At 45.0% G+C, this 14384-nt stretch overlaps 1 protein-coding gene across 2 annotated transcripts; it reads left to right on the top strand.

The window, feature by feature from the left end:
- Positions 1-1300: 1300 nt before the first annotated feature.
- On the top strand, positions 1301-13180 carry dsh (Segment polarity protein dishevelled). Of its 2 annotated transcripts, none has more exons than XM_089595922.1 (10): positions 1301-1717; positions 8741-8810; positions 8883-9171; positions 9281-9463; positions 9552-9762; positions 9869-9997; positions 10113-10327; positions 10415-10619; positions 10710-11014; positions 12559-13180. In XM_089595922.1, exons 1-10 carry the CDS (start codon positions 1557-1559, stop codon positions 12867-12869), a joined length of 2079 nt encoding a protein of 692 aa, XP_089452048.1. In that variant the 5' UTR covers positions 1301-1556; the 3' UTR covers positions 12870-13180. The 2 variants fall into 2 exon arrangements, with proteins under 2 accessions (XP_089452048.1, XP_089452049.1); XM_089595923.1 differs by lacking the exon at positions 12559-13180 and adding an exon at positions 11147-11368.
- The last annotated feature ends 1204 nt before the right edge of the window (positions 13181-14384 follow it).

Below are 14384 nucleotides of genomic sequence, written 5' to 3'. Positions count from 1 at the left end.
AATTCGAACGAAACACCTTTTGAAAGAGACGGTAGTATAATATATGCGCGGGTGAAACGAGCGGAGGGAAGAGGGGAAGGGGCAAAAGAAGGCGTTCCGGTCTCTCTCCGCGATATATATACGATGTGTACAGTTGGGTTCGGAGTCGGGCTCCGGGGGTATACGCTGTACGGTGCGCGGTGCGCTCAGTGCAAATCCGCCATGTTCCGCGCTCTCTCCTCCTCCTCTTGATCCTCTTCCCCGAGTTTCGCCGTCGACGCCTTCGCCTCGAGTGGCCGCGCACGGGAGACACCCGTTAAACACAAGTTGACGCGCGCGTGACGATTGACGCTTTCGCGGTGCTCCAAAGTGCACGAACCCTCTGGACGACAGTGCGTTAACAATACACCAAGGACACGATAAGAAAAGTTCATCCTCCGCCGGAGGTTCAACGGACAGTGCCCGTGTATTTTACTTGGGATTAAAAAGAAAAGAAAGAAAAGGAAAAGAAAACAGGAGTGAGAGTTGCAGTTGCCATAGAGCGACAGTACACACACTCACCCCGCAGCTCTCGAAGGGGAGTCCTTTTAAACAAGGGGGTGGATAGAGAGAGAGAGCGAGTATACATAAAGTACAGTGGTGCGCGAGGTGAGGTGAAAGGGGGGGGGGATTATCAAGTTATTCTGGCGCGGCACATGGGTGTTGTCGACGGGGCTCGGCCGCCGACGATGCCCCGAAGATGCTGCTCGACGTAGAACCGCTCGACAGCCGCCTCTCCTCGGCCTCCAGCTTCCGCGACAAGAAGTTCCCCAGCGAAAAACTTGATCTTCGTTTTATTCTTTTTTTCGTGCACGCCGCAGTATACTTGCTTGCCTTGGTGCAGTGAGCCCTGGGACGCCCGTGGTGTATTTATTATCTTTTCGAGAGTTGCTTCCTCTCTCTGGCTGTGTACATTTTACACTCGCGCGAAGGAAGAAGAAAAGAGGGACGAAGATATAAATACGACGGAGGAGGAAGAAAGGAAGAAGGAGAGAGAGAGAGGGAGGAAGAGTTGAAGAATACGCCGTAGAAGAGACAGGAGGACGTGGTTGTTCGGGCTGAAGAATATACATATATCATATATATATATATATATATATATATTGTCTGTCCGTCTGTGAGTGCGTTGAGCACCGTATGTATACACGGGAGAAATGAAAGTGTCGGCGCCATATTGGCTCGGCGAGGAGTAGCGGGCGGCCCGCTCCTCGTCCTCGTGGTTCCGTCCTCGAGCCTCGCTGTCACGCGCGTCCTCCTTGATACACGAGACATATATATATATATATATACATACTCACCGCGAGACCGTGTTATATATAGCCAAAGGTTGGAGCGTCTATTGCTCCCTGGAGGAGTTTCTCTCTCTTCCTCCACGGGCTGTTTACTTCTTGCTTGGCTCCTTTTTCCTTTCCTTTCCGTACTTATCCCTCTCTCTCTCTCTCTCTCTAACCGAGAGACGGACGTGTGCGTGCATAGTTTGTGGGTGCGCGTGTGTTTACATACACATATATGTGCGCGTGAGGAAAAGGAGGAGAGCCATGGAGGAGACCAAGATCATTTATCACATCGACGACGAGGAGACGCCGTACCTCGTCAAACTCGGCATATCGCCGGATCGGGTGACCCTTGCCGATTTCAAGAATGTCCTCAATCGGCCCAACTACAAGTACTTTTTCAAATCCATGGACGACGATTTTGGGTGAGTCCCCCCTTTTTTTTCCATCCCTTCCTTCGTTTGTTGCTTTTTTTTTTTTTTTTTTTTTTTTCTTCTCCCGTCGTTTATACTCGATTATCATTCAAGACAATAATAGGCCCATACGGGGGTTAAATGGGCACGCGATTTTATCTCCTGGTTATCAGTGAACTCTTGTGCCTGTGCTTATACTCGACTGCAGGAAAATAATCGCACGCGCCGTCGTATACACGGAGTCGTGACAATGAAGCCGTTGTTGCCTGGCGAATGACAACCAACCACAGAGAGAGAGAGAGAGAGAGCCCCGTGAGTTGAATAATTACTGCTGTCGCTGCACTACCTCAGGCGCGGCTTTCAACGTACACGCGCAGGGAGAGGCTTGAATTGCGCCGAGGTTTTTATTAAATTCGGTTTTTTAAACATCCCCGGGGCGAGTGTTGTACATATTTTTATTCAAATGCTTTCTCTCTCGGTTCCTTTTTGTCCCGGAAATTTAAAAGGCCCGCGGGGGTTCTTTCCCCCTTCGGCCGAGATGCTCGTTAATTGCGGGCACTCGATTGCTTTTGTACGAGGAACAAATGCGTGGTTTTTCTTTTTTCTTTTTTTTTTTTTTAATTGTCGATTCGAGCCGTGAAAGGGAGCTTTTGTCGTAGAAATCGGCGTTTAATGAGTTTGAATGGAGTGTGCATACCTACAAAACACGGAGTGGTCAGATGGTCAGTGACGGCCGAGTTAGCAGACAACGAGCTTGCGAGCACATCGATATGATCTGTCCATTGTTACCCTATAAATCGGCTGTCGATTTGCTCGAAAAAATTTTAAGGATCCACTGTACAATAAATAAATAAAGATCTCGCTTGTGTTCTGTCGTGCACGTGCGTGTGCTGTTTGTTGTCCCTCCTTTCTTACTGGTACCTATGAATGATTGTTTTTTTTTTTTGTCTTGAAATAGATAAGCGAGTTATGTGCCATTCGGGGAAAAAAATCCTATCGAGCAAAAATCCATTATTAAACACTTTTCCAGAAGTACCTGACTCACAAAAGTGCTTTTTAATGGGATGGGAATGAAATGATAAACACTGGTAACGAGGGGTTTGGATCATTATGACGCGTCGTGTGTCACCAGATAATTATGTTTTTCCTGCCTTGGGAGTTTTTGAGAGGCTGGTGTGTCCTCTGCAGGAAAAATAGGATATTCGCATTGTAAGTGCCACTCACCGCGGCTATCTTACGTCCCTCGGGCCCTGTTTCGCAGGTCCCTCGGGCCGCAAAATAGCCCCGGAGATGATGGCACTTATCCGACGAAATCTACCATTGCAACTGCATACGTGCGGTCATTTGTTTTTGTTTTTTTCTCTTCGAGTTCCGAGACTAGTACGGCTGCATCTTGCCGCGAGTTGAAAAAGCTTGAGGGTTTTTTTCCAACGATCGCAGAAACGAGTACGTCTGGTGTTGAATCAATCCCGAGACCAGACCGATGATTATCCAGCAAACCACTCGCCGGGAGTGCCATTGACTGCACCAAGCGAATCAATCAAGTGCAGTAAAATCCATTGGAATTTACGACCTTCTTTGGTTCTAGTTGTTATACAATGGGGGGAGAAAAATAAAGGGTCTCATGGTTTAATTAACCGCCTCTCGTGCCACTAAAATTCCCCGAGTCGATAGCGACAGATTATTCCCGAGTTCGACGGCGCACGGAGAGAATCATTTCGTGTAGTCGAAAGAGCCTAGTTGCTCCGGTTTTCCGCTTCTATTTCCTCCTCGCGCTCGCACACCCACTCCAGAGTCACTTTGGTCTTGTTGCTCCCGAATCGAAACCAGAACAAATTAAAAACTCGCGCCACTACGGCACTATAGCCTAGATATTTTACTCGTTATGCACAACACCGTCATCCATACACGACACTTTGATGTCCGCGATTTTTCTGGAAAAAAAAAAAATATGAGGAAGGAGGGCCGGGGAAGAAAATACTCGCGGGACAGCGTTTTTCGCAACAAATGGGGACAAAAAAAGATGTATACATATGACACCCGTAGTTTAAAGAGACAGCCCTTAAAAGCAAAAGGGGGTGTAGGGGGAATAGGCGCATCATCATTTGGATATTTGTGTCAACGGGAAAATTCTTTAAAAGCGACCCGTCCCGTCGAAGAAGGGAAAAATTGTATGGTTAAGCGCGGGCATTCTTTGCCAGGGGGTTTTTACAAAATTATTTTTTTCGACCCTTTTTTCGTTGCGATGCACTGAATGCGTGCGCGCGGATGAGGGAAAAATATATCCAGGCTGTTGCAGTCGAGCACTTAACTTTGATCGAAAATACACTGCACTTGACGACGGAAACCCAACGTGTGCAGGCGTGGCCCAAATAAAGTCTGATTTCAGTAAAAGCCCTCCCGCAGCGAGTGTGAAAAAATAGACACATGGATGTGTGTGTTTATCTTCCTTTTTTTTTTTTTTTTTTTTTTTACTTTCTCTCGCCAAAGCGCGTGATAAAATAATCGCGCGCCGCCTGTGTTTTTTTTCTCGCCCCGTACCGATTTGTCGACCGGCAGAGATTCCGGGAGTTATACATATCTTCGACGTGGGTAAATGTATATGTTGTATACCTACTACGTGCCGGTGGTGTATAAGAAGCTGTATAGCCCGAGAAAGGCGTCGAGGAATCCATCGATAGTCTAAATTTACATGCTTTCACGGACGCGCGTGCAAGTATACGTGCCTGTTTCGGCAGTCGCGTCGTTAATTATTCAATCCTCCGATCGGCTACTGCGATTGTGTAGGGTATGCAGAAGGAAGGAAAAAACGTGTTGCTTTTTTTGGAAGATGCTCGGTTTTAATCAGCCATACAATGATAATGGTGTTCATTTGATTTTTTTATGACATGAACAACGTTGGGATGAAATCAAGTATAGTTTATTTCATGAAAAAAAAGTCTTTTAAGGAAATCCACAGAGTGCAGTGGTGTAAAACAAAAAACAAAGGTATCCTCGAAAGCACGAGGGGTACACTTTTGAGATGGATAATAAAAAAGGGGAGGGGGTTTTAATATCGACCCTGTGGTATTTTTTTTCCCCGTACTTTGTAAAAAGTTTCATAAAATGGTTGAACCTTGTCTTTCAATGTTTTTTAGTCAGTACTTTTCATCGAAACGACTCTCTCCCTCGAGCGAAAGTTTATAGTACATGCAAAACAAAAGATTTATCCAAGTTGCTCTTTTGGAGCTTCAGAAATAATAATAGAAAGTAAAAAAAAAAAAAAAAACCAATTGTACGCGCAATTTATACGTAAAAAACAACATAGGAATGGACGATGCCTTTATACATTATATTTTCCTACGTGAACTGTGCTTTCGGGATAGCTATAAATTATCACCATCAGGGACCTCATCTTCTTAGAGTGCCTACCTACAGTAAAAAAAATGATACTCATACGCGGTTGTAAAAAATGGGAGATCCTTCCAGTCGTAAAAATGAAAAAAACGATCTTGCGTATTCCAAGAATAGGTGACTTAGTACTGCCATACAGTCAACACTCCATTTACAAGGAAAATTAAGAAAAAAAAAAAAAAATCATCATACACATTTTTATTCTGCTGCAAAACAACTAATAATAATAATGAGAGCGCGAGCAGTACATGGTTAAGCGAAGCGAAAAAAAGGACAAAAAAAAGCAGGCAAAGGTGCCAATTACTCGTCACACCATCATCAGCAAAACAGTTGCAATTTGCAAAAAAAAAAAAAGAAAGAAAAAGGAAAAAAATTCGCTTATCCGCACTGACTCGATCGCTCCCGTCCTTGTATACCCGTATGTACATACATAGACACCCAACTACCCCTCGTCTTTTCAGTCATCTCTCGCTGTTCTTCCCCCTTCCCCCCTCCTGACACGAACCCACCCTCCATCGTCGCACCACCCACAAATACAACAAACCACCCGGAAGTCTTTACGTACAGCAAAAAAAAAAAAAAAAAAGAAAAAAAGGGGAATACAAAATAAAATCCTCCTTTCACGTCGGGTTAACATTAATTCTTTTTCTTTCTTTTTTTTCCCTTAATAAAGTCAGTTTCGCTCGCTCCCGCCGTCAACTCCCATTATCTTATCGGCCAACAAAAAACGTCCTCCTCCTATTTTAATTTTCTTCCGAACGACAATGGTCCACAGGACGAGATATACGCACAAGCCCGGCAGACCCTTCCGCTTCCTCTGCCGCATCCATCGTCTTTCTTTTTTTTTTTTTTTTTTTTTCTTCGCCGAGGGTGAACGGACACCAGAAAAAAAAAATGTATACATACATCCATGCACACACCCGCGAACCGTACAACATCTCGGTGTTTCCCTCTCTCACTTCCGAGCTCCTTTTCTTTTTTCCTCCGCGACGCGCGTGCCGTTTGAGCTTGCACCAGCCGAGGCGCCCAAGTGCGTTTTGTACACACATATAATACATATACGCCCGGGCGCGGAGCTTTTCTTCCCTCGCTCGCTCTCCCCACGCAATTTCTCTCCCTTTTTTCTGTAACTTCTTTTCCTCGATGACACGCACACGCGAGCCAGCCTCAAGTGTGTTTGTGTACGCCGTTGTATACATGTACGTATACGTATACCTACGTACACGTATACATGCGAGCGCAAAAGAGAGCGAGAGAGCGGCATCAGATGCCAAAGTCGATAGGCCTGCCACGGCTTCCTTTTGATCTCCGCTGTTTCTCTTTCCTTTCCTTTTTTTTCTTTTTTTTTTTTTTTTTTGTTTCTCTTATCATACCCGCCTGTGTGCTTCTTCCTGCGTACACACACTGCACTTGTAATATATATATACTTACGCAGCATCTTCTCTTTTTCGGGCGAGGAGGAGGCTCGAGAGATGGGCGAAAAACACTTTGACCCTTTCGGCTTTTGTCCCTCCCGCGACTACATGTGCTACTTGTGTACAACTCCGGAAAGAGCAACAATGTATATATATATATTACGCGCGCAGAGATCCATATATATACGGGGAGGAAATCTCGGAGGGCATCGGGAGAGCCCTGTTTTTTTTTTTTTTTTTTTTTTTTTTCTGATTCGAGTGTTTTCCGTGTGCTCGCGTCGTCGGTTGAATTTTAACGTTTTAACGAGCGAAAGGAAGAAAAATCGGCGCCGTCCTTAATATACTCATTTCCGTGTTATTATGTACCTATATACATGGGTTTGTTTGCGAACATTTAATGGCCTTTCAACGCGAGATGAAGTAAAACCCATATAATCAAATACGGAGTTAAACAATTATGTGTGTTTTTGTTTTGTTTTGTTGTAGATTTACGTAACAAATGAAATAAACACACGCACGAGTGAATATACACACGTTATACTTTGTTTCGGATAATCTTAAAAAGTAACAAGCCATTGCCGGGACTCACGAGACTGAAAATCTCATGTTACTCCCTGCCTGTATACAGTTGCCGTGTCTCAATCAAAGCACCCGCGCGAACAGATCGATTTCTTTTTTCGGTGATTTCACGCGTTGCACATTGCAATAGTGCGTATGTAAATGTGGACTCACAAATGTAATCTCTCTCTCTCTCTCTATATGTATATTCAGGCACGATATAGAGACCGCAGAGCCGATGGTGCGCGCGTACTTGCACAGCTTTTGTTTCCCCGTGCACAATGCCCCCCCCCCCCTCTCCGGGTAGGGAAAGGGCTGGTGTAATGGTTGCGGTGGTGCGAAGAGAGAAAGTCGTCGAATTCGCGGGTGCGCGGCTCTTTGCGCCCTTATTAATGCAGAGCGAGAGGAAGTGGAGAGAAATATGTAACTTTGTCCTTGTCTGTCCCTCTCTGTACGTACCTGTATATACATATGTATATATATGCGCACACGCGCGTATGCGTGAATGGGCGCGCAAAGGGAAAGGGAGGAAAGAAGAAAATTTGTGCGCCCCACCCCACATTCACCCTCTCTACTCTCTCACATTTTTTTTGCCCGATGTCCTTGCACACACGGACTTGCACATTGTACGGGAATAATTTCTTTTTTTTTTTTTTTTTTTTTTTTTGGTTTTCTTTTTCACTCCTTTCCGTCGCGTAAATTGAATCGAGTCTTTTTGATCAAGCGCAACTTCATGATGTACACGTCAGCTCCTTTTTGCCTTTGCTCTCCTTCTTTTGCTCGCTGAAGATGATTTCACCCCTCCCTCTTTCGAGAACTGCCCTTTGGAAAATTATCATCGCAAGGGGTCCCCCTCCCCTCGTGTACACTTTTGTCCAAACGATCGTCTTACTTGTAAATGTGGGCGTGAACTCTCTGTGCTGCGATAAGAAAAAAAAAAAAAAAAAAAAAAAAAGATGAGTTTCGCGTTTGTTATCGTGTCGCCGCTACCCCGGGGCTATATGTGTGTATAGGAGAAAGAATTTCGTTCGGCAGGTCTTGTCCGAAGGACTAACAATCAGAAAGAAAGAAAAAAAAACTAGTAAAAATTACCGTGCTGGAATGGTATATAATCTGGTACTGCTCCATCTGGAAACTCTTTACCGTTTAAACAATAATTTTTATTATTCGACGTCGGAACGACACCAGATTATACCATTTTTTTTTTTTTTTTTTTTCTTTCTCTTTCTCAGTGGATCGATTTTACGTTTCGCCAGGCACAACGGCTCGGGCAGTTTTTTGCGGTATATCATTTTCAAAAGTACGTACACACATATATACGCTCTTGTACGTGCTCTTTGATCTCCATCAGTACATTATTTATACATGAACGGGGGGGATGATTGGGTAAGTCGAGGAAGCGCATCGGATCGAGTCGATCGTATACTTAGAGAGAGATGTGTCACTTGTCATCCCCTCCCCAGTACATGCAGGTATATCTCCTTCCCTTTTTGTCTTCCAATAAATAATTCTTGTATTTGTATCGCGATCAAAGTATAGCCACAGTAAAGCAATAGACGAATCAAAGTCACGGAGAAAAAAAAAAAAAAAACAAAAAAAAAACAAAGAAGAAAAAACGTGGTATTGCTTGCCAAGCGCACTGTAATCCTCGAAAATGTATCCTTTTCAGGGTCGTCAAGGAGGAAATCATCGACGACGACGCGCACCTGCCCTGCTTCAACGGCCGAGTGGTGTCCTGGGTAAGCATCGTCATCCAGAGTAAAAATATTATCCACAATGTATATGTCTAAAACGCGCGTGAAAAAAACCAGCTCGTCTCGGCGGAGGGCAGCAACGTGTCGGACGGGGCGTCCCAGTGCACGGACACGATACCGCACCAGGACGTCAAGCACGTGGACAGGGTGGCCGTGATGGACCACGTGACCCCGGGACACACGACGAGCATGACGACGACGACGACGACCAGGCCGCCCCTGCCGATCGGCCACGATGACACCATGACCGAGACCGAGAGCATCATCAGCAGCCGGCAGGGGGGCCACCACCTTCACAAATCCTCGCGACACCACACGGACAAGTACGAAAAGTACAAGTACAACGGTACGTCGGCAGAAATATACGTTAACATGTACCCTCGAGGATGGGGGGGGGGGGAAGGTCGCTTGTTCAAAGGGGGTCTATTGAAAATCGTTGCTCGCGTTGATTGCAGGGCTGCGCATAAACGGCCACTCGAAACATCGGTCCGGCCTCGGCTACGAGTCAGCCTCGATACTCAGCTCCGACTTGGAGACAACGACGTTCCTTGAGTCGGACGACGACGCGAGCAGCCGCATCACCTCGACGACCGGTAGGCACACCAACATGAGCAGTGCCGTCGACAGGGTGACGATGGGTACGTCGGGGACACCTTCAACCATTAATTTAGTTTTAACAAAAAAATAATAATTTTACGTCATTGTGTTCCCGCCACGTGTGTTTAGACCGGCGTAGGCCTCAGAGACGCAGGCGCCACAGGTTGCCACCAATGTCGAGGACGTCCTCGTTCAGTAGTATTACGGACAGCACGATGTCCCTAAACATAATCACGGTCTCCTTGAACATGGACACGGTCAATTTCCTCGGCATCAGCATCGTCGGCCAGAGCAACAAGGGCGGCGACGGCGGCATCTACGTTGGTTCGATCATGAAGGGGTGAGGCTTTTTTTTTTCTTTTCTTCTTTTTTTTTCCTCGACCAAGTGTCACAGTATAGGTAATGGCAAATGGACTTTTTTTTTTGTTTCTTTTCTCAACAAACAGTGGCGCGGTTGCCTTGGACGGTCGCATCGAGCCGGGCGACATGATCCTCCAAGTGAACGACATCAATTTCGAGAACATGTCAAACGACGAGGCTGTCCGCGTGCTACGCGAAGTCGTGCAAAAGCCCGGGTGAGCACAATTACTCCCATCAACCATCATCTCTTCTTTCAATAGCGAGTACAAACTAGTGACCAAGTTTTTATTTTTTTTCCATCTTTTTTTTCTCGTTGCGACGCAAAAACAGGCCGATAAAATTGGTGGTGGCCAAGTGCTGGGACCCCAACCCGAAGGGCTACTTCACGATCCCGCGGACGGAGCCGGTGCGGCCGATCGACCCTGGCGCCTGGGTCGCCCACACTGCGGCTATCCGGGGCGAGGGCTTTCCACCCCGGCCGCCCAGCGCCACGACCATCACCTCGACGTCCAGCAGCCTGGCCAGTACATTACCGGACAACGAGTGTGAGTTGTGTGTTTTTTTTTTCTGCCCCACCAGCTCGTATACCGGTGTGCATCCGTTGAGGACCAGGTGTATTACTGATGGAGTAGTGTTGAACTTGTTCTCAGGGCCGTTCGACGAGCTGGATCTGTCTGTCAACACCGACATGGCTACGATTGTGCGAGCGATGGCCCGGCCGGACTCGGGCCTCGAGATACGCGACCGCATGTGGCTCAAGATCACCATACCCAACGCCTTCATCGGCGCGGACGTCGTCGATTGGCTGCACACGCACGTCAAGGGCTTTATCGACAGGTCGGTGTTTGTTCGCGCGTTTGCTGAACACACATTTTTGCGATTCAAAGTTTTTCATGTGTATATCCATTCAATTTTGTGGGGCAATAGGCGGGACGCGCGCAAGTACGCCTCCCTGATGCTGAAGGCGGGATTTATCAGGCACACGGTCAACAAAATCACCTTTTCCGAGCAGTGCTACTACATATTTGGGGACCTGTGCTCGGCGATGAGCAACATGAAGCTTGACTGCGACACTGTCGGCCCACTGCCGCCGCCCAGCGCCTGGGACATGCCTTACTCGGGGACTTACGCGCCCCACGCGGCCACGGGCTACAGTCCCATGCCCTTCAACTTTACGAACGAGCCCACGGTCTACGGCTACCACCGCGACGACAGCCTGCACAGCGGCTCAGGTATCTTGGCTGATTCTTCCGATCGCTTGATCACTTAGACGCTTCATATGTATATATATTTTTTTTTTTGTTCTGCCTCATCCTCGCACTTGCACCGGCTTATTTTTTTATTTTTATTTTATTTTTTTTTAGATGCGCACTTGATTAAACACCACAATTGATGAAAGTCGATTTTGGGGGTTTGCCTGGATATGCTTGTTGATTAATTTGTAAACGCACCTTTATTGTTTTCCCGGCTGTTTTGTTTTTCTTTTCAGCTGACCTGCGTTTTTTGTACAAGTACAAATTTGTGATGTGTATAATTCCTAAGTGTAATGTATATTGTGTAGATTAATAAATGAATGTTCTTTTTTAGTTGGTGCGATTTTTGTTTTTATTTTTTTTTTTTTAGTCTCAACTTTGACACGAAGTTGTACGCTTTTAATGTAATTAATTACCTGTCGAATCATGAGATCTTTTTTTTTTTTTTTTTTTTTTTTTCGTTCATTCTATGTGTATGTTATGCACATGAAGCTGTATCTAACAAAAATTATAACAGATAATATCACGTAGTTTTAGAGATCGGCCCTTTTCAGGGCCAAAATTTTTATTTTATTTTTATTTTTACTTGCCGACGAAAATAAAAAGTTTTTCTTCCTCAAATGAAAAAAACACGTTTATTGGTTGCTCACCTGCCTGTAGAAAAGTACTTACCCAACATCACTACTATTATTATTATTATTGTTGTTGTCTTTTTGTAGTTTGTGAATAACAATAAAATATAAAATAATATGTGAAAAAACAATCCATCTTTCGCTACGCAAATTGCTTGCCTGATGCTTTTGTTTCTCGTCCATTACTAATGAAAAATGTTTCCTCTGAAAGTTGAAAAAAATCTCGCTGCTTCTCTTAGTCATTGCTTTTTAACAAAGCCACAGCTCTGCCGACTAATTGCTTTGAAAGAAAAGAAGAAAAATGAAAAAAAGAAAAAAAAAATCAAGGCGGAATCAATAACCCAACGAAACAAATAAACTGCATTAATCTTAGGGGTATCTTCTTTCAAGTGGAAGTCGGGGACTGCTGAAGGGTCCGCTCTGCTGTGTCATGTAGCTGTAGCAAAAAAAAAAAAATGTAGGTCTATAGGCATATTATATAGACGCACGCACGATGTCAAAAAAAAAAAAAAATGGAAGAAGGGCTGCTGTGTAGTTATACACCAAAGTACATAAAAAAAAAAGGCAATGGGTAGTACTGGCTTCACGTGCACCGCTTCCTAGCATAAATGTATACTTATATGAGCTGTACGGTAAAACGTAACTGACGGCGATTAACGTCACAACCACACATATGGCGAAATTTGTTTGTTTGTTTTTGTTTTGCGTTGTTATACATTGTAGGAGGGAGCAGCGATGCTAAAACTATCAAGGCTTATCCCGGCGCGACTACGGCGACGACGACCACTACAACTGCCGGTGGCGCGGCTGCTACTGTTGTTGTTGCTGCCGCGGATGATGATGATGACGATGATGATGTAAACCTGTCTTCTTCTTGTTATTCTGAACCAGAGCTGCAGATGCCGGTGCTGACGGGCATGCCCAAGAGCACGGCGACGACGATAACGACGGGCGGAGGCAGCAACAACGGCAGCGGCTCCAACAGCAAGCGCTCCAACGGCAGCCGTAGCCGCAGCAGTGGCTCCGAGCAATCGGTCCAGACTGGAACGGGATCCGGAGGCGGTGGTGGTGGTGGTGGTGGTGGGAGCAACACCGGCAGCGGAGGCCCCGGACAGCAACAGCAGCAAGACCTATCCGGTAGTAGACAGTCATTTCGCATCGCGATGGGCAATCCCTGTGAATTCTTTGTCGATGTCATGTAGACGTTGCTGGTGTTGTTGTTGTCGTTTGGCCCTCAAGTCCCGAGCCCAATGCCTCACGAGGTTCGGCTTCCAACGCGCGGACGACAATCTACCCTTGACGCAGTTCGAAGCTATGTCAATCGTCGATTGATTACCGTTGCACGCCCTTCCCCCCCCCCCCCATTCACACGCACATTTTACCGTGTCGTTGGCCTCGTAGTTCTATTGCGTGTTGCACTCGATCACCCGATTTTGGGGATTTGCCGTTACCGAACTTTCTCTCTCCTCCCTTGTGTATGTGTATTTAAATATCTTTTTTTTTTTTTTTTTTTTTTTTTCTTTTTTCCCATCGTTTTTGGATGAGTTGTATCTTTGGCACAGAGCATCGGTGCTGTGAAAAAATAATTAAAAAATTTCTCAATGCCGCGAAGAGTCGGATATCAAAAAAAGTAAAGTAAAACAAAAAGAGAGAGAGAAAGATCAATGCAAATGTCCAATCGGTTGGTGGTTAAAGCACGGCCTCTCTGTAGCGTTTCCTCGGATCGGTATAGACTTGTGCATTATTTATTCCTCCCTGTTTTGTTCATGCATAAACTGGTATGCGGCATTTTGAAATTTCGACTCCAACTAGTCTACATCTCTTAGCATTTCTGAGGCAGCGCGCGGTCGATCACAAAAGCCGGATCGCGCCGTTTCCTCTTTGAAATAAAAAAAAAAAAAAAAAAAAGTATTTCCTTACGATGCATGTCCGCTTTCTTCATTCGCCTTTTTACCGAGTACTTAATTAGTTCGAAATGGTGCGCCTCGGCTGACAGTAAGTACATCTCGAGAGTACCTTTTTTTCTCTTTCCTTTTGCATGTGTCGAACGATCGTTTGTTATATTTACAGGCCCAAGTGCGCTCCTACCGTAGTTAGATTGTCTTTGGAAATAAATTACCTTCTGCCTTTGCTTTGTAACTCGTGATTTCTTAGGAGTCTGCCGAGGACTTTCAAGGGGCTCGATTTTCATACAACACTTTGTTTACCCTCCGAATGTAGTTTTATGCACACGTACAACATATTATATATGTATGTCAAAGTACAAATTCAAATATTTGCCAACCAACGAGGTGCTTACATTTATTTTTTATTTTACTTCAATGGCGTGAATCGCAATATTTTTGTCATTAAAATCAAACGCGACGTCACGAGTAGAATCGAGCCCCTTCATATATTTTTCAAGTATTTCTTAAATCCTGTTTTTTTCGATATCGAAGCTGTCGCATATTGCGTAATGTTATTAGCAATTTTAAGAAAAACAAAAATACATATTTCAATGCATTATACGTATTATATTATCGTAAAACACAAGCACGCGCGCATAAGCATGTTCTTCTTTCATCTGTAAATAACACCTCATATTAACGCTGCCTACTTTTGCCGTTTATGCAAACTTGTCGAAGATATTTAAAAATATTCTCTTGTTTTGGGAAAAAAAAAAAAAAAAATATCGCATGCTCCTCTTTACACGTATCATGTAAAGGAAGTATATACAT

The sequence above is a fragment of the Copidosoma floridanum genome, unplaced genomic scaffold (assembly GCF_036245765.1).
Source record: "Copidosoma floridanum isolate Cflo_tuat_1 unplaced genomic scaffold, Cflo_Japanese_pri ptg000029l, whole genome shotgun sequence".
Classification (NCBI taxonomy): Eukaryota; Metazoa; Arthropoda; class Insecta; order Hymenoptera; family Encyrtidae; genus Copidosoma; species Copidosoma floridanum.
This window is presented reverse-complemented; position numbering and strand designations above follow the sequence as displayed.